Source organism: Diceros bicornis, chromosome 26, assembly GCF_020826845.1.
Source record: "Diceros bicornis minor isolate mBicDic1 chromosome 26, mDicBic1.mat.cur, whole genome shotgun sequence".
Taxonomy (NCBI): Eukaryota; Metazoa; Chordata; class Mammalia; order Perissodactyla; family Rhinocerotidae; genus Diceros; species Diceros bicornis.
Genome location: NC_080765.1, coordinates 20,736,346 through 20,757,379, shown reverse-complemented (window position 1 = coordinate 20,757,379; position 21,034 = coordinate 20,736,346). Strand labels below are relative to the sequence as shown.

The 21,034-nt window shown below is 48.8% G+C and overlaps 1 protein-coding gene across 3 annotated transcripts in view; it reads left to right on the top strand.

The window, feature by feature from the left end:
- The window catches only part of LOC131422369 (integrin alpha-D-like), a 68,049-nt gene that overhangs the window by 5,191 nt on the left and 41,824 nt on the right, over positions 1–21,034 (top strand). Inside the window, exons 10-30 of one of the 3 annotated variants that reach the window (XM_058569537.1) lie at positions 9–82; positions 247–376; positions 490–632; positions 818–958; positions 1,052–1,261; positions 4,464–4,594; positions 4,712–4,869; positions 5,012–5,166; positions 5,888–6,019; positions 6,108–6,181; positions 6,400–6,541; positions 8,893–9,009; positions 9,100–9,179; positions 9,270–9,353; positions 11,335–11,413; positions 11,529–11,636; positions 11,748–11,831; positions 12,038–12,151; positions 12,289–12,390; positions 12,638–12,748; positions 13,301–13,484. In XM_058569537.1, coding sequence (XP_058425520.1) covers positions 9–82; positions 247–376; positions 490–632; positions 818–958; positions 1,052–1,261; positions 4,464–4,594; positions 4,712–4,869; positions 5,012–5,166; positions 5,888–6,019; positions 6,108–6,181; positions 6,400–6,541; positions 8,893–9,009; positions 9,100–9,179; positions 9,270–9,353; positions 11,335–11,413; positions 11,529–11,636; positions 11,748–11,831; positions 12,038–12,151; positions 12,289–12,390; positions 12,638–12,748; positions 13,301–13,399 — 2,468 coding nt within the window. In that variant the 3' untranslated portion in view covers positions 13,400–13,484. Of the gene's footprint in view, positions 1–8; positions 83–246; positions 377–489; positions 633–817; positions 959–1,051; positions 1,262–4,463; positions 4,595–4,711; positions 4,870–5,011; positions 5,167–5,887; positions 6,020–6,107; positions 6,182–6,399; positions 6,542–8,892; positions 9,010–9,099; positions 9,180–9,269; positions 9,354–11,334; positions 11,414–11,528; positions 11,637–11,747; positions 11,832–12,037; positions 12,152–12,288; positions 12,424–12,637; positions 12,749–13,300; positions 13,485–21,034 lie in introns of those variants that run through there. The other 2 variants (XM_058569538.1, XM_058569533.1) reach the window with 2 other exon arrangements.

Genomic DNA, 21,034 nt, shown 5'->3' with positions numbered 1-21,034 from the left:
TCACCTAGGTACACAGACCCTAAGCAGTAGTTCCTTCGAATTGGAGATGGCCCAGGAGGGCTTCAGTGCTGTGTTCACGCCTGTGAGTGGGGCACTTTTCAGGCCACTGATGTAGAATGAGGGAGAGAAGGGAGGAGGGAAGGCAAGGGTGGGCATCATGAGTGAGTGGGGTCAGCGCAGGCATTGTTCTGGAGTAGGCTGTCGTCTCACTCTGGCCTGCTCAGCCCTGGAATCCTTTCCTCCCAGGATGGGCCCGTTCTGGGGGCTGTGGGGAGCTTTGGCTGGTCTGGAGGTGCCTTCCTATACCCCCCAAATATGAGCCCCACCTTCATCTACGTGTCTCAGAAGAATGTGGACATGAGAGACTCTTACCTGGGTGAGAAAAGGCTGTGGTTGGGGGACAGGTGGGGGATGAGCTGCCTGGGGGGACAGGAGCCCAGGGGAGGGGGCAAGAGGGAAAGCCTTTGTGCTGAGGCCTGGCCCCCTCAGGTTACTCCACCGAGCTGGCCCTTTGGAAGGGGGTGCAGATCCTTGTCCTGGGGGCCCCCCGCCATCAGCACACCGGGATGGTTGGCATCTTCACCCAGGTGTCCAGGCAATGGATGCTGAAGGCTAACGTCACAGGCACCCAGGTTGGTGTGGAGGAAGCTGAGTGGAACATGATGGTGGCAGGGTCTCCAGGGACAGAGAGGGAGGAGATGCGGGGGGTTTGGGGCCCGTGAGGGGAGGTCCTGGTGGCTGGGTAGAGGTGGGTCCTGGCCCAGAAGGGGTTCCTCTGGCAGGGGCAGGCAGGATGACTTCAGGCTCTGCCCTGCAGATCGGCTCCTACTTCGGGGCCTCCCTGTGCTCTGTGGATGTGGACAGAGATGGCAGCTCCGACCTGGTCCTCATTGGGGCTCCCCATTACTACGAGCCAACCCAGGGGGGCCAGGTGTCTGTGTGCTCTTTGCCCCGGGGGGTGAGTGGCTGGTGAGACCTGGGCTGGGTGGGGCCTGGGTGTGGGGTGAAGGGGTTGCTTGGGTTGGGTCCTGACACTGGTTTTGTTCTGCAGAGGGCTAAGTGGCAGTGTGAAGCTGTTCTCCGTGGGGAGCAGGGCCACCCCTGGGGCCGCTTTGGGGCAGCCCTGACGGTGCTGGGGGATGCGAATGGGGACAAGCTGACGGATGTGGCCATTGGGGCCCCAGGAGAGCAGGAGAACCAGGGTGCTGTCTATCTATTTCACGGAATCTCAGGACCGGGCATCAGCCCCTCCCACAGCCAGGTGAGGCCTGGTCACAGATCCTGTCCCTACAACAACCTCCTTTTGCTTCTCCCCATCTTCTACACTGCACCTGGGAAATTCTCCTTTAGCTCATCTTACCTCCTTTGCCAGCACTGAGCACCTTGTAGGCAGCAAGCAAAATCTGCGGAATTTGAGAAATGAAAACATTGACTGGTAGGTTCCTTGCTTTGTGTGGGGACTTGATACTTAAGTGGGTTCTCCACCCAGACCTTTTAATCCTGCAGCAGCTTTACAAGGTACATAGGCCAGACGTTAGCAAACCCATCTTACAGGTGAAATCTAGGGCGCGGAAGACATAAGTGACTTGACTTGTCTAGGGTTTATAGTGGATCAGGAATGGTAATTAGGGAGGTTCCAATCTCCTGACTGCTAACCCAGTACTCGGTCTCTTGGTGGCTCCCTGTTGCCAATCAGTTTAGGTCCGGCTGCTCAGTCTGCCTGTCCACTCACTCCTTCATCCTCAGATGTTATATGACTTTCTTCTCTCCTGCCGTCAGTTATCCTGCCAAATGCCCAAATAGGCAGGAGCCCTTCAACTAATGTGGCAGAGACCCTTGGCAAAAGTCAAAGAAGCCCCCATTGAAAGACAGGCAAAGGATCTGAATAGACATTTCTCCAAAGATAATATACAATGGACCAATATGCACATGAAAAGATGTTCAACAACATAAGTTGTCAGTCATCTGCAAATCAAAACCACGATGAGACACCACTTCATGCTCACTAGGATGGCTAGAATCATAAAGACACATACTAACAAGTGTTGATGAGGATGTGGAGAATTTGGTACCCTCATACACTACCGGTGGGAAAGTACGATGGTGCAGCTACTTTGGAAAACAATTTGGCATTGCCTCAAAAAGTTAAACAGAGAGTTACCGTGTGACCCAGCAATTACACCCAAGAGAATTGAAAACATATTCTACATCAAAAGTTATACATGAATGTGCATAGCAGCATTATTCATAATAACCAAAAAGTGGAAACAACTCAAACGCTCATCAACTGATGAATAGATAAATAAAGTGTGGTATACCCACACAATGGAATTTTACCCAGCCATAAAAGGAATGAAGTACTGAGACATGTTACAACATGGATAAACCTTGAAAACATTATGCTCAGTGGAAGAAGCCAGTCACAACAGACCACATATTGTATGATTCCATTTATGTGAATAAGTAAATCCATAGGGACAAAAAGTAGATTAGTAGTTGCTGGGGGCTGGGAGTAGGGGGAAGTGAGGGACAAGGGGGTGACTGCTGACGGGTATGGGGTTTCTTTTTGGGGTGATGAGAATGTTCTAAAATTGATTTGGTGGTGGTTGCATGACTCTGTGAACATCCTAAAAACTACTGACTTGTGTACATTAAAAGGGTAAATTATACAGTATGTGAATTATGTCTCAAAAAGTTGTTGGAAAAAAATGTCAAAGACAATCTGTGCAGTTTTGTCACTTTGCAGCTACATGATCGTGGTCATTACTTACCTCTCTGTGCTCAGTTTCCTCATCTGTAAAATGGTGATAATCGTAGAGTCAACCTCATTGGGCTGCTGCTGTGAGGATGAAGTGAGTACATATATAGCACATACATACACGTGTGCCTAGCACATAATATGTGTTATATCATTAAATCCATTATTGTTAATACAGTTGAACAACTGCAAGGGTTCTAAAGAACTTGGAACTTTAGGAAGAGAGTGAATGGCTTTTCTGAGAATAACAAGAGGCCACCTGTTGTCATGAAACTACATTCAGTCCACACCAACTTATTGATCTTCCCCTGGCTGCAGCAGCTTAGAGGCATATTTCCGTAGACCCCCAATTGCAAATATCACTTGAGTTATACCCACAAAGCCTGACTCCAAGAGGAGACCTTTCCAGATTCGCTGGCCCGCCATGATTTTCCTTCTTCCCTCCATGACATATCCCACCACATACTTGACTGGGAAGGACTTGCCTTGTTCCCCATGGGCCCATACACCAATGTGAGGATATGGCTGTGAGATCAATTTCCCAGAGCGTGAGGCCACTTGACTGTGTTTGTACTATTTCTACCCCCTTCTTCCTTTCTTTTTTTTTGTGAGGAAGATCAGCCCTGAGCTAACATCCGATGCCAATGTTCCTCTTTTTTTTTTTTCACTGAGGAAGGCTGGCCCTGGGCTAACATCCGTGCCCATCTTCCTCTACTTTATATGGGACGCTTCCACATCGTGGCTTGACCAGTGGTGCGTCAGTGTGCACGCGGGATCCGAACCTGCGAACCCCGGGCCGCCACAGGGGAGCACACACACTTAACTGCTGCTCCACTGGGCCGGCCCTTCGTTTCTAGACTCTCTTAGTAATTGGTAAATTTCTCTTTCATTTTATTATTACTACTCTTAATGTCTGCCAGTCCCAGTAGCACCCAGAGTTTTAAAGGGCACATTCTGCAAGGAATTGCTCCTCATTATAGGAGCGATGGAAATAAAAGAGCAGGGACCTCAAGGGGCGTGTAGAATCTGTGCATGGGCGCTACCACTCCAACTTGGCCCCTCCTAGTCCTCTGAAGAGACAGGATGGCCATGGGGAGCAAAAAGGGGCCTTGGGCATGAGGTCAGAGGATCTGATTTCAGGTCTGGAGTCAGCCTCTTAAAGGCTGTGTGGTCTTGGCACTGTCTGTGAGGTGGGCCTGGATGAGCTCCGAGGTCCCTTCCGGCCTTAATACTCATCATCATAAGTAATTGACTAGTGACCATATTCTAAGTGCTGTTCTAGGAACTATATGAATTAATTCATTTACTACTCACGGCTGAACTCTGAGGTATTATTATCCCCACGTGAAAGATGAGGAAACTGAGGCACAGAAAGATTGAATCCTGGCCCAAGGCCTTATGGCTCATAAGTGGAGGAGCCAGAATTGGGACCTGAGACTAACTAGATAAGTAACGAATGAAGCAGGTCACCAGGCCAGTCTTTCAATCTCTACTTCTTCATTTATGTCTCAGGACTCTTTCCTTTTCTCTAGTCGTCATTTCCCCATCCCCACCTCCTCTTTTTAGGCACTTCTTGGCAACATCTTTTCACTACTTACCTCTTCTTTCTGTCTCCCACATTCCTACCTCCTTATTCCTCTTGTTGCTGATTTCCAACTTGTTTCCCTCACCTCTCAACCCGGCTTGCCTTTCCCTCTCTGGCCAGCGGATCACAGGCTCCCAGCTCTCCCCCAGGCTTCAGTATTTTGGGCAGTCGCTGAGCGGGGGTCAGGATCTCACCCTGGACGGACTGGTGGACCTGGCCGTGGGGGCCCAGGGGCACGTGCTGCTGCTCAGGTGAGACGCTCCCCAGGTGGTCCTAAGTCCACGTGGGACACCAGCTTCCCCACTCCCCATCCCATGTTGTCCTCCCGGGACTAAGAGCCTGTCCTCAGCTCAGCGTTCTATCCACAGGACTAGACCTGTGCTCAGGGTGTGGACGAACATCCGCATCACACCTGCAGAGATTGCCAGGTCTGTGTTTGAGTGTCAGGAGCAGATGGCCTCTGGCCGGGAACTGGGTGTCGCCAATGTCTGCCTTCGTATTTATGAAACCCCCAAGAACCGGCTGGGTGAGTCCTCTCCTCTCCAGTCCAGGACATCCTCACCTCTGGAGTCCTCCAGCTTAGGACTCCTGTCTCCTGCCTTGCCACTTGCCCACCTGAGGAGTTCCTGGCTCTCTCAGCCCTCCCCATCCCTTACTTTCCCCTACAGGTGACCTCAAAAGCTCTGTGACCTTTGACCTGACCCTTGACCCTGGCCGCCTGAGTCCCCGTGCCATCTTCGAGGAGACAAAGACCTGGAATCTGACTCGTGTCCGAGTGCTTGGGCTGAAGCAACACTGTGAGGCTGTGAAGTTGCTCCTCCCGGTGAGGGGACCTCGGAGTCCTGGGGATGGAGGCAATTCTGAGGCTGGCGGTGGGCTGGGCAGGGAAAGAACAGGGTGTGTTCTGGTCCTTGCTGTGGCTCATCTGCAGCACGGTACCTGGCATGCAGGAGGTGCTTAAAACTTGTTAGCTGAATGAAAGAGCGAGTGACTGAATGAATGGATGGGTTGGCTGCAATCGCCAGAGGCTACACAGCTGGATTTCAAGAAAGAGAGTTGCTTCAAAGAACTATGGGGTGGTGGGCCGGGATTCTTTCATCGAGCCGCTCCTCTGAGACAGGCCCCATCCTAGGTGCCAGGGAAACAGCAGTGGACAAAACAGCCCATGCCCATAGGGAGCTCTGGGGGAAGACCAAAAACAATCAGGTTCCTGGATAATAGATGTCAGGTAGCGATGAATGCTATGAAGAAAGATAAAGCCAGGGAGAGAACAAAGAGGGTGTTGGGAGGCTTCTTGGAGCAGGTGAAGTTTGAGAAGATGCTGAATAGAGTGAGTGAGCCTGTGGGAGGCTGGGGGAAGGGAGTTCAAGGCAGACGACAAGCACAGCAGAGGTTCTGCACGGTGGGATCGTAGCAATGAGCGTTTATAGAGTGCAGGTAGGTATTGTTGTTACCCCATTCCACAGATGAGGAGATGGGACACAGCTAATGAATGTGAGGGTGCTTTCCTTAGTCACCTGCTGTCTTCAATGTCCATCCTCTAGGCCTGTGTGGAGGACTCAGTGACTCCCATCATCTTGCGTCTCAACTTCTCCCTGGTGGGCGAGCCCATCCCTTCCTTCGGAAGCATCCGGCCTATACTGGCTGTGGATGCTCAGAGATACTTCACGGCCTCTGTGAGTCCCCGTGTTGGGATCTTCCAGAGAGGGTGGAGGGTGTGGACTCCAGACTTTAGGGAAAACCCGGCTTTGCCTTCCCTCTCAGCTCCCCTTTGAGAAGAACTGTGGAGCCGACCATGTCTGCCAGGACGACCTTGGCATCTCCTTTGGCTTCTCAGGGTGAGAAGCCACCTTAGACCTCCTTAGATCTGCCCTGGTCCCCCAGCCCCCTCATGGAACCTGGAGCTCCTGCCCCGGCCCTCACTACCATTTCTATCCTGTGCTCGGAAACCAGACATCCTGTCCCTCGTCTCTCCCCGACCTCCCCGCTCTGTGTTTCATCCCCAGACCATTTCTAGCCCCAGTCACAGAATCCTGCCCTCTATCCCAACACCTAGCTTGAAGACCCTGATTGTGGGGAATAACCTGGAGCTGAACATGGAAGTGACAGTGAGGAATGATGGCGAGGACTCTTATGGAACCGCAGTCACCTTTTTCTACCCTCCAGGGCTGTCTTATCGACGTGTGGCAGGGGTCCAGGTATTATTCCCTTGGGGGAGGAAGTGGCTGACCACTGGGGATCAGTAGACTCCTGTGTGGGGTTCAAAGCTCAGGCTGGGGCTGCCATCGCTTAGCAGCCTCTCATAAGCCAAGAGGTCTGGGCTGCTCATGGTTGGATGGATGTGGTTGTGCTGTCTGGGACTTACCTGGGTGGGCTAAAGCTGTGTTCAGCTCTAGGCATTGCGTTTTAAGGACACTGGCTATCAAGAAGGAATACCCAAGAGGCTGTTAATGTGGAGAAAGAGGGCACCCTGCTTTAAATTTCTTTGTATTCCACATCATATCAATATTCCTCTTTTAAAGAAAAACATAGGGCCGGCCCCGTGGCTTAGCGGTTAAGTGTGCATGCTCTGCTGCTGGCGGCCCGGGTTCGGATCCTGGGCGCGCACCAACGCACTGCTTCTCCGGCCATGCTGAGGCTGCGTCCCACATACAGCAACTAGAAGGATGTGCAGCTATGACATACAACTATCTACTGGGGCTTTGGGGCAAAAAAAAAAAAAAGGAGGAGGATTGGCAATAGATGTTAGCTGAGGGCCGGTCTTCCTCAGCAAAAAGAGGAGGATTAGCATGGATGTTAGCTCAGGGCTGATCTTCCTCACAAAAAAAAAAAAAAGAAAAACATATCTTAGCCTCCAAATATTTTAAAACACCATTCTGTAGGAGTTGAATTTATTGGTTACTCTAGATCAGGGCTTGACATACTTTTTCTATAAAGGGCTAGATAGTAAATATTTCACTTGTGTGGGCCGTGCAGGGTCCGTCGCATCTACTCAACTCTCCTGCTGTAGAGTGAATGCAGCCATTGACAATATGTATATGAATGAGCATGGCTGTGTTCCAATAAAACTTTATTTATAAAAATTGGTGGTGGGCTGTTGTTTGGCAATCCCTGTTCTAGAAGACAGAACTAGGACCGCCCGGTGTCAAAGAGAAACAGAGATTTAACAAAGTTTTATTATGAAAAATGTTAAACATTTGCAAAAGTAGAGAGTAATTCAACAAACCTCCCGAGAACTTATCACCCAGATTCAACAATTAGCAACATTTTGCCACATTTGTTTCATCTGTTTTTTTTTTCCCCCTTTGCTGAAGTATTTTAAAACAAATCCTATGGGGCCGGCCTAGTGGCGCAAGCGGTTAAGTGCGCGCGCTCCGCTGTGGCAGCCTGGGGTTTGCCGGTTCGGATCCCGGGGGTGTGCACAGACGCACCGCTTGGCAAGCCATGCTGTGGCGGCGTCCCATATAAAGTGGAGGAAGATGGGCATGGATGTTAGCTCAGGGCCAGTCTTCCTCAGCAAAAAAAGAGGAGGATTGGCAGATGTTAGCACAGGGCTGCTCTTTCTCACACAAAAAAAAACAAAAACAAATTCTAGACATCATGCCATTGTGCTCCTCCCTATTTTGCTAGATAGTTCTGGATAGTGGGGATATCTTATATGACCCCAATGCCATTATCACACCCAATGAAATGAATGATTCCTTCGTATGGGGACTATAATCAAATTTCCTTAATTGTCTCAAAAATATCTTTTTACATCTGGTTTATTTGAATCAGCATATAAACTAGGTCCACATGTTACATTTGGTTGGTTGGTCTCCTATGTCTCTCTTAGGCTAGTATTCCCAATGAAGACATATTTTGATTAATGTCTGAAGGAATGCACTGGGAATGGCAAGCTCCAGAGGCGTGAGGGGTGAGCGCCCTGTCATTGAAAGTACTTCCAGACATATCAGCCAAATGCAACATGTGGACCTTCGTTGGATATTGATCTAAAAATGAGCTATAAAATAACATTTTTGGAGACAATCTAGGAAGACTGAACATGACCTGGATATTAGCTGATATTTAGGAGTTGTTAGTTTTGTTGGGTGTGATTTGTTGAGTCTTGTGGTTATGGTAAAAAATACCCTTATCTGTTGTTGGTATACATTGAAATATTTCTGGGTGAAACAATATGATATTCGGAATGTGTTTTAAGTTATTCAGAAAAAAAAGTGGAGAGCAGCTGAATGAAACAAGAGTAGGCAAATGTTGATAATTTAAGCTGAGCGATGGGTACATGGGGGTTGATTTATCTAATCTCTCTACTTTTGAGTGTGTTTGAAATTTTCCATAAAAAATTCTTTTAAAAAATAATAAATAAAAAAGGGGGAAACTCTAATAAATCTGGGATTTCTACATTAGGAGGAAGTTTGACTAGGTAGTGTCCAAGGATTTTGTAAAACATAACCTTAAAATAGGTTCCAGGAAACTCTCACTACTTCATGGAGTCTCTTTGGAACACTAACAGATGCTCACCTGTCTTTTTTCAACTGTGCTTGCCTAGAGCCAGCTGCAGCCACACTCCCCACGCCTAACCTGTGACAGTCCCCCATCCAGGGGCCAGGGCACTCAGAGCACTCGCTGCAGCATCAACTACCTTGTCTTCCGCCAGGGCGCCCAGGTCAGCCTTGCTTCTGCCCACCCCCACTCCTCTGCTCCTACCCTGTCTCAATCCTTGGTGACCTCCCCCCTGTTCCTGCCTCTTTCTCAGATCACCTTCATGGTCACCTTTGACGTCTCCTCCAAGGCCATGCTAGGAGATCGGCTTCTTCTGACAGCCAATGTGAGCAGGTGAGCTGGGCCAGGCCTGAGGCAGTGCCCCTTCACGCCCAGCCTCCTCCTCTGGAGCACTTGTCAACCGAGATCCTTCTGTTTCTTCAGTGATAATAACACCCCCAGGACCAGCAAGACCACCTTCCAGCTGGAGCTCCCAGTGAAGTACGCTGTCTACACCGTGATCAGCAGGTGCCAAACCACGACCTCAAAAGCGTTCTTCTCCATCACTCTGGTGGGGCTGGGGGAGATTCTCACTCCCGGCAGCAGCTAACCATCTGGGATATTTAGGTTTCATTGCCACCCTTTCAATCAATAGATGATACTGCTAGCTGTACTTACTCATCAATCATCTAGTGTTTATTGCAGACTAGCTATGATACTAATAATTGTGATATTATCATCATACTTCCTACATTTAATAGAGGCTATAGTTCTCAGAAGGCTTTCTCAAAAGCCCAATATTGTCCTACATTCCCTAAGAGATATGAGACATGTCCCTGTCTTCAAGGTTCCTACAGCCGTAGTGGGGAGCAAGGTTACCACGATCCAAGGCAGAATCTCACCAAGGGCCTGGCTGTGCTTCTGCACCCCGAAGCTGTGTGAGTTTCCCAGGAGGCTAGGGCCTCCTGTCAAAGGAGCCTCAGCTAAGGGTTAAAGGGTCCACGGCATTTGACTTGGCCCTTGGCATTTGGGCAGTACAATTCTTCATTGCTAGGAGTAGATTTACACCCTGCAGGGCTTTTAGAACCACTACTCCTCCTTTTCCCAGTCTCCTTTGGGAAGGATAGGGAGAAATGACCTGCCTGCTGCAGAGGCTGGATATCAGGGAGAAGCTGGATGAAAGGAAAATGCCCTATAATGCTGCCCAAGGAGGGATAGGCGAGGTGTTTGAAACCAAGGAGTCAAGTCAAGTGTTTGAGCAGATGCCTTCCTTCAACAAATACCTTCCTCGCATTTGCTATGTTCCAGACGCAGTGCTGTGGTTGTTTTCCATGCATTCATTTGATATTCAGCAAAGATTTATTGAGCCTCTATTATGTGTAATCAAAACCAGATGTAAACCCTTGCCCTTGTGGGATGTGTGCATTTGTGAGGTGTAACAGGCCCATGTGGCTTAGCCTGCGTACATTCCTCTGCTAGTTTGGCCCACATGACTCACTGGATGTCTTCCTCCTGCCTAGAGTTTCACATGCTCATTCACATCTTCATATTGTGGGCTCTCAGCAGCCCAGCCAGGTGCATGCTCTGAGCTTGCTTGCTGCAGTGTGCACTGGGATTAGCACACTTCCTTGCAGGGCACTCACAGGCAGGGCACACCACATGTAGTCGTGTGTGACCCTACAGCATAGCTGTACTCTGCAGATGTGACCCTGTGGGTGGGGGCACTCAGAAGGTCCCCCAGGATGAGGCTGGGGCACTTTTGGGGAGTCCCGCACAGAAGAAGGATGAGACTTCAGAGTAGGAGTGGTGGTCTAGAATTTGGACTGTGCAGGCAATGGACAGGTACCCAAGGAGAGGAGCAGGGAGGGGCAGAAGTGAGACCAGCTGCTCGTGTGAGGGGCCAGGCTGGCCACTGAGTCTCCAGGCATGGGCCTAGGCAGGCCTCAGAGGGAATTGTTACACTGAAACCCAGTGAAGAATCTGCTGTTGGGCCCTCCTTCACCTCCAAGCCCCACCCCAGAAAAGCCAAAGAAACAGGAGAGAAGGGCCCCAGGGAAGGCCTGTGAAACACCAGACAGGGGCAGTGTCCAGTAGACATTTGTCAACAGCATCAGCCTGAGTCTTCCTAAATCTTTGTTGTGTCCTACATGCCCATCCAACATCCTCCATGCCTGTGAAGGGCTGAAAGGAAAACTGAGGCACAGAGAGGGCAGGCCCTGGCCCCTGCTCCCCTAGTGAGTCAGTGGCATAGCTCTCAGTCCCTTTCACTCCACCCTCTGCACAGCCCCCTTGGTACTTTCCTCTGTTGGCACCTTCTGCCAGCACCTTGCGCCTAGCTGGAAGCGTAGCCCTGGTCCCTACACCCTCTCATTACCCCAAGTTAGCCACAGACCTCATTCTAGGCCACTCCAAAGCCCCAGTGACCCCCGTCTTGTCATGCTCCCAGCCAGAGCCTCTTCAGGAGGCCCCCATAGAACTTCAAATCTACCCATGTCTCTTCTCTCCCCAGCCATGAACAATCCACCAAGTACCTCAACTTCTCAGCCTCAGAGGAGAAGGAAAGCAGCAGGGTCCAGCATAGATACCAGGCAAGTGATGCTGACTCAGGAACGTGGGCTGGGGCAGGGGCCCAGGAGCCAGAGATTGGCGGGGGGGGGAATGTGGGGTTTGGCATGGTCTTTGCTCTCACTGCCCTCTGTGCAGGTAAACAACCTGGGACAAAGGGACCTGCCTGTCAGCATCAACTTCTTGGTGCCTGTGGAGCTGAACCGAGTGCCCGTGTGGACAGAGGTGGAGGTCTCCCACCCCCAGGTACTCAAGGACTGTGTATGGCTCCTCCACTAATACCCTTTACCTGGATTCCCTGTCCCTCATGAATCCCTGACGGCCCCCCTGAGGTGCTTGCTCTCTGTCTTTTCCTAGAACCCATCCATTCAGTGCCCTTGGGAGAAAATAGTGCCCACAGAGTCTGATTTCCTGACCCACATTCAGAAGAATCTTGTGCTGGTGAGGAGAGCTCTGCGCTGTCCCCCACTTTAAGCCAGACATCAGAGGAATTTAATTCAGGAATCCCTGTTACGTTCAGATGGCCATCTGCTGAACATCCCTCCTGAATTGTGATGTGGCTGCTCCCCTCAAATTAGACAGTTTAATGCTGTCTTCCACCTTCAAACCCATCTTTCTCTGGCCTGGTGCTACTTCTCTCTCCCTAGAACTGCTCCATTGCTGGCTGCCTGAGGTTCCGCTGTGACATCCCCTCCTTCGGCATCCAGGAGGAACTTGACTTCATCCTGAAGGGCAACCTCAGCTTCGGCTGGGTCAAACAGGTGTGTAGGTCTATCCAGTCCCTTCCCTGGATTCAGGTGGTAGTTGATGTGTCTGTGCTCATCCTCAAGCCAGGACATTTCTCAAACTCTGAGCCTTCCCAGAGCTAGTTCCCCAGCTCTCCCCATCTCTTTTGCAGACATTGCAGAAGAAGCTGTTGGTCGTGAGTGTGGCTGAAATCACATTCGACAGATCTGTGTATTCCCAGCTTCCAGGACAGGAGGCATTTTTGAGAGCCCAGGTAGTGGTCGTGTGGTAGGCAGTGATCAGGCTGGTAAGAGGGCTCCTGCTGCTAAATCTGTGATGCTGGGTGGGAGGCTTGCAAGCCTGGAGGGAGGGCTTGTCCCTAAACCCATGAATGCTTCTGTATCTCACCCCTTGGAGCAGGGCCTGGGGAAGGAGGAGTGGGAGTTAAAGACTGGGGAACCTGGGAAGAGACTGAGACAGCAAGAGGCCTGATAATTTCTGGTGGGTCACCTTCACTCCAGATGGGGATGATGCTGGAGAAGTATGAGGTCCACAACCCCATCCCCCTCATTGTGGGCAGCTCTGTGGGAGGACTGCTGCTTCTGGCTCTCATTACAGCTGTACTGTACAAGGTGAGTGTTTCATCCCACTCTTGACACCAACAGCATTTGATTCCACTCTTTCTGCAGTGTAAGAAAGAGCTTACCTTGGAGACAGATGCACATTCTTGCCAAGTCACTTCATGTGAGAGATCCCTTCCCACCTATGACATCACCAGTCCCCAGCTGTCCCCCGTGTTTGTGGCTTCCTATCTGATTCTCAGGACTCCTCTAATTTCTCTCCTTTTCTTTTCCACTCTTCTCTGTCTCTCTACATTTCCCTTGACAGCAAATTATAACATAAAAGCACAGCCCTGGATTTGATGTTGACACCACCACTGCTTCTTTCTGTGACTGTAGGCAAATGCCTTGTCTACTCTGGGTCTTGATTTCTCATTCTGAAGGTGATCTACCCAGCTCACAGAATTGTGGTAAAGTCTAAATGACACAATGTGTATAAAATTCCTAGTGCAGTGCCTGAACATAATAGGGGTTCCAGAAATGGTGATCTCTCTCCCTCCCACAGTCATCTCTTTTCCTCTTTCCACTGGACTTCCTGATTTTCTCCTCTTTCCTTCCCCACAGGTTGGCTTCTTCAAACGTCAGTACAAGGAAATTATGGAGGAAGCAAATGGACAGACTGTCCCAGAAAATGGGACATCAGACCCCCAAGTTGCGCAATAAGAAACTACCTCCTATTCTCCTTTGGATCTACTCTCTGAGAGGTTTCCTGGCCCTCTTACTCTCACCTAAGACAAGCCTGCGGGGGGAAGAAATGTTCCATTAAAGGAGGCTGGGATCAGGCTGCTTTCTCCCTTTGGGAGGATTCAGCATGTTTGCATAAAGTGTCTTGCCTGGGAAAGGCCATTTGTCTTGTAAAGTCTCCAGTTGGAAACCCTAGGACAGGATCCCTGCTATGCCTCCTGGAAGACTTGACTTGGAATTTCTTCCTAGAAATACGTTGACAATAGCCTCAGGCCCTGGTCTCTCTTCCCCCACTAGCCACCAGTGATCTTTCTAAAATACAGTCCTGAACAAGCCACATATCCTCATCCATTTTCAGTGGCTCTCTATTACTCACAGGATAACATCTGAATTCTCTAGCTTGATGTTAGGAATCCAATTCCATTTCTAGAAGGTAGGCTTCAATGCACACACCGTGAGTTGCTCTGTGCCTCCCTGTTATCCCCATTTCTAGTAAAATACTGTCAGTATTAGGTCTTAGCTTCATCTTGGGAATCTCAGTCCATATTTCCCAAACGAAATTGAGAGTGAAATGTCTGCACATTGGAATTTGTAACCTTGGCTTCTAGCATTGGTCAGCATTGCTGGCTAGGAGGGAGGAGTGGAACCCCAGGAGGGGCACTGCCCCAGTGCGACTTTGGCTCAACCAGCTCCAGGATCTTTCAGAGATCAAGAGGCCCAGGTCACTTCCATTTTTTGAGGTCCCAAATATAGTAAGTGAAGAAATGCCAGAACATTATTATAAAAATTGTGTATTTTGAATGTTTTAAAATTAATAAATTAACATATTGCACAAAAAAGATGTATGTACTTTTATTGGGAAATATGTTAAAGGTCTAAAATTAAGGCGTTTTATGGATGTGAGTCCTGTACAATGACACTCATGGTGTCCCCTAATCATGGTGGACCCTGAACACCCCTTTATTTGGGGGTAAACTGACCTTAATCTACTCACTCCATTCTCAGGGCTTTCACTGATGGAAGCTGATGGGGCTGTGGGTGGGGGACAAGGAGAAGGGGAAGCTCTCAGTGGCTGTTCTCTCAGCTGGAAAGGTCCTTGCAGTGAACCAATACACAGATGTTTCTTACAAATCCTGGGATGTGGTGAAGAGGACATTATTTGCGTATGGTTATCGACTGAAGGGCACTTCGAAGTCCTAGATCAGGGACCTGCCGCTCCCAATAAGCTCATTCTTGCTGTTATGCCACTCATCTCAGCATAAAGCTCAAAATGGTGCCTGGCACTGAGCTGAGAACCAATACATAGCAGACCATTCCCTTCCCTGGAGAGATCCCGCTGCTGCTGCCACCACCGTGATGCTCAGGCCACGTTGATGTTTTAGTTAGAAAAACAGAAGGGGGAGGCAGTTGACCCTGTGATGTGAGGGGAAGCTGGAAAGTGGCCCTTCTCCTCCACCCCAAAATATCTCCCCCATCCACCATCATAGGGTCCAAAATGCCTTTGGATTTTGAAGGTTTGGAGTCTCCAGAAAAACCAATTATCACGCAATAGCCACAAGTAGGGCTTCAGATTAGACTTTATGAGAATCCATCTTTACAGTGTTGTTTCTTTTTTTTTTTGTGAGGGAGATCAGCCCTGAGCTAACATCCGTGCTAATCCTCCTCTTTTTGCTGTGGAAGACCGGCTCTGAGCTAATATCTATTGCCAATCCTCCTCCTTTTTTTTCCCCAAAGCCCCAGTAGATAGTTGTATGTCATAGTTGCACATCCTTCTAGTTGCTGTATGTGGGACGTGGCCTCAGCATGGCCGGAGAAGCGGTGCGTTGGTGCACGCCCGGGATCCAAACCTGGGCTGCCAGTAGTGGAGCGCACGCAATTAACTGCTAAGCCACTGGGCCGGCCCTACAGTGTTGTTTCTTAAAATGTGTTCTATGAACCACTGGTGGTCTCTGTTGGTCTCCTAAGTGCTAAGTTTTAGAGAAAGAAAGCAAGAAACACTTTTAAACCCATAGATCTCACACATTTGAAACTGGTGACTTTCACAGAAATCCTGCTATAACCTTAATAATTGTGTTTTTAAAGCTGTCTATGGACTCCAAGGAGTGCAGTGGGCTCTTGTCTGACATGCAGGCAAGAGGTGCTGTTTTCACACAATTTTCCTTTGTGAGTTATTGCTTAACATTCATTATATTTGCATTTTTCAGGGTTGCTTTTGTGTTGTATTATATCCCCAAATAACAAAAATAGATCAGTGGCTCAAAAATTATTCATCAAAGCATGAAAGTTATGATTAAAAAAATAAAACATAATTGCTCCAACTAGAATAATGTCATCAAAATTAAAATTGAATGAGATTTCCATGCACATTTAATATAGGGATGTAGGAATGCTGGGGTGAGTGATTGTGAGCCAAAAAATTAAAATATATCTAGAAAATATTATACCATCTGAAAACAGGTGGTGTGCAGCTATCTGCACAGGTTGGGTCAGCTATCTATTTGTTGCTAGGCTGTTGTCCATTATGAAACTTTGTCAAATAGTGGCATAAGCTATCAAAGCTTTTGTGTCATTTTCAAACAGAGCATTATGACCTCTTAACATAGGGCAACAGAGATCTTGTAGAACAACTGCAACATATCATTTTCCCATCTTAAGTCAATTAATTTTGTCGTTAAATACAAAGAAGACAGCAAAACTACAGTGGCATAAATCAAAGTTGCTCTTATAGCAAAAGCATGTACGAGTCATATAATTGCCAAGAAGCTTATAAAACCAGCAGTGAGGTTAACGTCCGTATTAGAAGGTTGCTTATGGCTGCAAGTAACAGGAGACAATCAAACTGCATAAGGAGGTACAAAAGGCCTTCACACAAGAGGTCCAGATACAGTCGTTAGTTAATTCAGTGACTCAACAATGACATTAAGATGTGGCCATCATTACGATGTTTTGTCCTTAGACTATCCCCTCATCGTTGCAAGATGGCTGCCATAGCTCCAGGCATTTTGTCCTCAGATAACAGTGCCCAAAGGCAAGAAGGGCAGTTCATTGGAGGAGGTCATTGAGAGAGTGTGACCACCGGCTGACCTGAGAGCTGGACCCGGGCAATCAGATGCTCCTCAACCCCTCCCCTGTCCTTGGAATGTATGCTCTGCCCACCGTTCCCACAATAGGAGCCATTTTCAAGGACGCAGCCTTGAGGGGAATGTGTTGTTAAGACCATCTGGACTGAACACCTGACTGAACCCAGTTAAGGCCTCTATATAAACTTTTAAGATTATGGCAGGTGGGCACAGAGGTCTATTGTCTTGTGGCCATCCAAGACAAGCCTCGTATGTAACTTCCTTGCTTATTAAACCTGCCACCTACCAATCTGGAGTGGTCTGCCTCTTTCTTCAGTCTCTTCTTGCCCTCTGTGTATGGTGGCCAGTTTTAAATTTCACCCTAGGGAGCTCCCAAGGTTGCAAATTAACAACTGGTGAGCCAGCCAGAAGACCAAAGAAATGGGCCTTGGGAAAGAGGCATCTGTGGGGGAAATCTCGAGTTGGCCATAGACCTCTGTGTGAGGAGGGGTGGCCCATGTGTTAGATGCTTGGGGACCACCATGTGAGTACAGGGACGCCCTGAAAACGCTGGCTGGTTTGATTCACTTGTTTGAGGAACTGCACAGAGTGCCTGGAGGCAAAGAAGGGAAATGAATGGCTGTTGTAGTGGACTGGCCTCTACTGTGGGCAGTTTGGCTGGCGCAACCAGAGGCTAAAGCTTGAGTTAGAAAGTTGGAAGAAGACTGAGGTTAGAAAAGGATGCACTGCTACAGAACCAGGTTCATTTTGCGCGCCACATGATTATGTCAATCACCCTGACAATGAGTTTGCAAAGAGAAAGGATTTAATCACAAGGCGGCCAAGCGAGGAGGTGGGAGAATCTGCCGCCTGAAAAAGGGGTACTAAGGGATATTCACGGGATAAGGGGGTGGGGTGGTCTGAAGTGTGAGAACAGATGATTGGAGGTAAGGAGGCGTGAGGTAATTGATGCTCTGCGCAAGTGTAGCCAAGCTTCGTGCCTCTTCATATAAAGCATGTTCACAAAATGACAGCAGCCTCATCATTTGAGGGTGGAGTTTTAGCTCCTTGACCTCAAAAACGTCATTTGTCAAGCATTTGTGCAGGCCCGGTTGATGGCTTGGTGGTCTCTACTGGCCACTAGACAAGGAGTCCTAATTCCTGAAAAACAGCTCAAACATCCGTTACTATGATGACCCAGGCATCAAGGAGACGTTACTTAGAGGAATCTAGTGGGAGTCTGATAGTATATTGCCTAAGCAGCACAGTCAACAATGGGTGGGTGAACAACTAAAAGCTATAATTAGTAATTGCAAAAAAACTTTAGCTACTAGCTGCCTAATCATCAGTGGCTAACTGTTTACCAGTTTCAGTGGGGTGGTCCACTACTGTGCTAGCTTTGGGGCTTGTGATAAAGTCTGATTGAGATGCTAAAGAGGTAAAATCCCTGGGAAAGTGAAGAGAGTGAAGAGGAGGATGTTGTGGTTATTGACAGTAAAACGCAGGAAACGCCATGTGCCATCTGACACCTAATACGGAGAAAAGCGAAAGCATAGCAACAACGACCTCAGCCAGCAGGGCAGCCCCTGATCCGGGAAGGATTCATGTGAGAAAATATATGCCCGCTGAGCTTATTGATATAGCTGCCAAGTTCCGGCAAAAGGCCAGGGGAAGTACCCAGACAAGTTTAGTGAGGCTATGGGATATGAGGGAGGGGGGCGTGGTGGGGGAGAGCAATGGCATTTCTCTTAGAGGGCAGGAGGCAGAGAAAATGAGCAACATAACCACACACCCTGCCCTCTGGTAGTGCCTGCATGGTGCTCGGGGGTTTCAAGGTACTTGTTCCCTTATAGATTGGATTATTCTAGCCTGCAGGAAAGCTTGGCCCAATGAGGGGGATCTCCCTGAGCATATGGCACCCTGGAAATCTATAAAGGAGGTACAACGAATCCTTAGGGAGTTCAGAATGAGACAGGCCACCTACATCCCTGTCTTTGAAGGCTCTGATCAGGCCGCATTCACTGCAGGAATGAAAGCCAAGATACCGTAGTCCACCCCCTCCACCTGGTATGGAACGCTGATATCCATGCGGAGCCCAGCCATTGGACAAAACATTTATGATGTTGGGTAATCTATAGCTGATTATGGGAGACTGACAAATTCCAAGAATGGTACAAACCGTGGGAAAGACTCAAGATAGACAGAGAGCTAGAAAAGCCAAAAAGCTATCCCAATCAGCTGTAAAGGGTCTGGTGAAAGTAACCCGGAAGCAAATGTGGTTTGACTTCATTGTGGCTGGGACTCCACCTGAAAAGGTAGACCACAATCCAACACTGTGTTGGTCAGCCTGTGGAGAGCCTTAAAACCTGAACAACAGTTCAGATCTGCCCCACTTGCCCCTACCCTCCCTAATGCCCCACTTGCTCCAGCAGAGGCCTCAGGGATACAGTACTCTTTGGGGTGGGTGCCTATCATGCTCCGGGTATAGGATGCAGGCCAAGATTGCCTTCGGGTGAGGGCCATTGGAGACTATCGGAGGCCTCATGTTGAGCTCACTATTCACCGATCCTCCAGAAGTAAACCAAAGATGATGGCTCTGGTTGACACCAGAGCCGAATGTTCTCTAATACATGGTAACCCTCAGAAGTTTTCTGGCCCCCTCAGTGCCATCGATGGTTACAGAGAGCAAACAGTTATGGTCAGGAAGATCCCTTTGACACTGCAAATTATGTGTTCTCCCCCATGAGAATATGAGGTTTGTGTCTCTCCAATACCAGAGAACATATTGGGCATTGATATCCTACAAGGTCAAACTCTGCGAACTTCTATTGGTGAATTCCACCTCCGGGTTAGAGTAATCAAACCAGTGCTGAGGGGAAACACCAACTGGGAACCAGTAAGCCTGCCGCCCCTGTGAAGGCGGTAACTGTCAAACAATATAAATTGCCTGGAGGGGGCATAAGGAAATAAGAGAAACTATCCAAGAACCACACTGGGTGAATATTGTATGCCCTGCCCATAGTGCTTTCAATAGCCCAATACGGCCAGTAAAAAAGCCAGATGGTTCATGGCAAATGACTACCGAGAATTGAACAAAGCCATCCTCCAGCCAAGCGGCTATGCCCAACGTTGCCACCATCTTAGATACCTTGGTCATGGTCCTAGGAGTGTACCATGCTGTGCAAGACTTAGCAAATGCTTTTTGCAGTATACCCCTGGCTGCTGAGTCATGAGATCAATTTGCCTTCATGTGGAAGTGGCAACAGTGGACTTTTCGAATGCTTCCCCAAGCTTACCTGCACAGCCACACAATAAATCATGAGATGGTAGCCCAAGATCTGTCCATGTTCTTCCCCACCTCAGTAAAATGGGCCCATTACATTGATAATATAATGTTAACATGTGAAGACTTGCCTTTGCTGCAGAATACTCTGCAGTCTTTGCTGGAACATCTGTGAGGAAGAGGATAGGTGGTGAACCCACAGAAAATTCAAGGCCCAGGCACTGCCATAAAGTTTTTGGAAATTGTATGGTCACGTAAGACACACATTGTCCCAGAAACTGTGACTGACAAGAGGCAAGCCTATCCAACCCCTAAGAATGTAAAAGAGATATAAGCCTTTATAGGGATTTTTGGGCTTTGAAGGACTTTTGTTCCCCACCTGGCACAGTGCCTCAGTCCGTTATACTGCCTGGTGAAGAAAGGGCATGTGTGAGACTGGGGATCAAAACAACAATTGCCTTTGAAAAAGCAAAAAATACTAGTGAAGCAGATTAAAGCTCTGATGTCTGTGACTCAGGAAGGCATGGGTTGGGTGCTGGGGCAGAGATAACAGAAGGAGAGAGTACCCCTAGGATTTTGGTCCCAGCTCTGGAAAGGGGCAAAACCCACTATACCTCCATAGAGCAACAGCTCCTAGCAGTGTACACAGTGCTCCTCCAGGTAGAGCCTCTCATGAAGGAACAGAATACCATGGTAAGAACTTCCCTTCCTATTAAGGGGTGCCTCATACTCCCATGTTGACTAAGTGCCATGCTTATTTGCAGCGGAGGAGCACCCTGTTCGCCAGCCCACTGTCTCTAGAAATGCGGGTGCTACTAGGCCCTGTAGAGAGGGATTGGGAGACATTCCCACTGATACCTGGTATACAGATGGGTCTAGTCGGGGCAACCTGTCCACGTGGACTGCAGTCGCTATTCAGCCCAACACTGATACCACCTGGATGAAAACAAGAACAAATTGTAGCAGCCAGCGGGCAGAACTCAGAGCGGTTTGGCTGGTGATCGCTCATAAGCCCTGGTCGTTAACCCTTTGCACTGACGGTTGGGCTGTTCTAACGGGATTAACCCTATGGTTTGGACAATGGGAAGCCAAGGGGTGGATGATCATGAATAAGCCTTTGTGGGGTCAGGATACGTGGAAAGGTTTGGGTTCACCTGCAAGGTCCTGAGGCAGTCCTCATTGTCTTCCACATCCCAGCTCATACGGCACTGATGCCCCCAGGCAATCGGGGAGCTGATGCCCTAGCTTGGGTACAAGCCCTAGCAACTGACC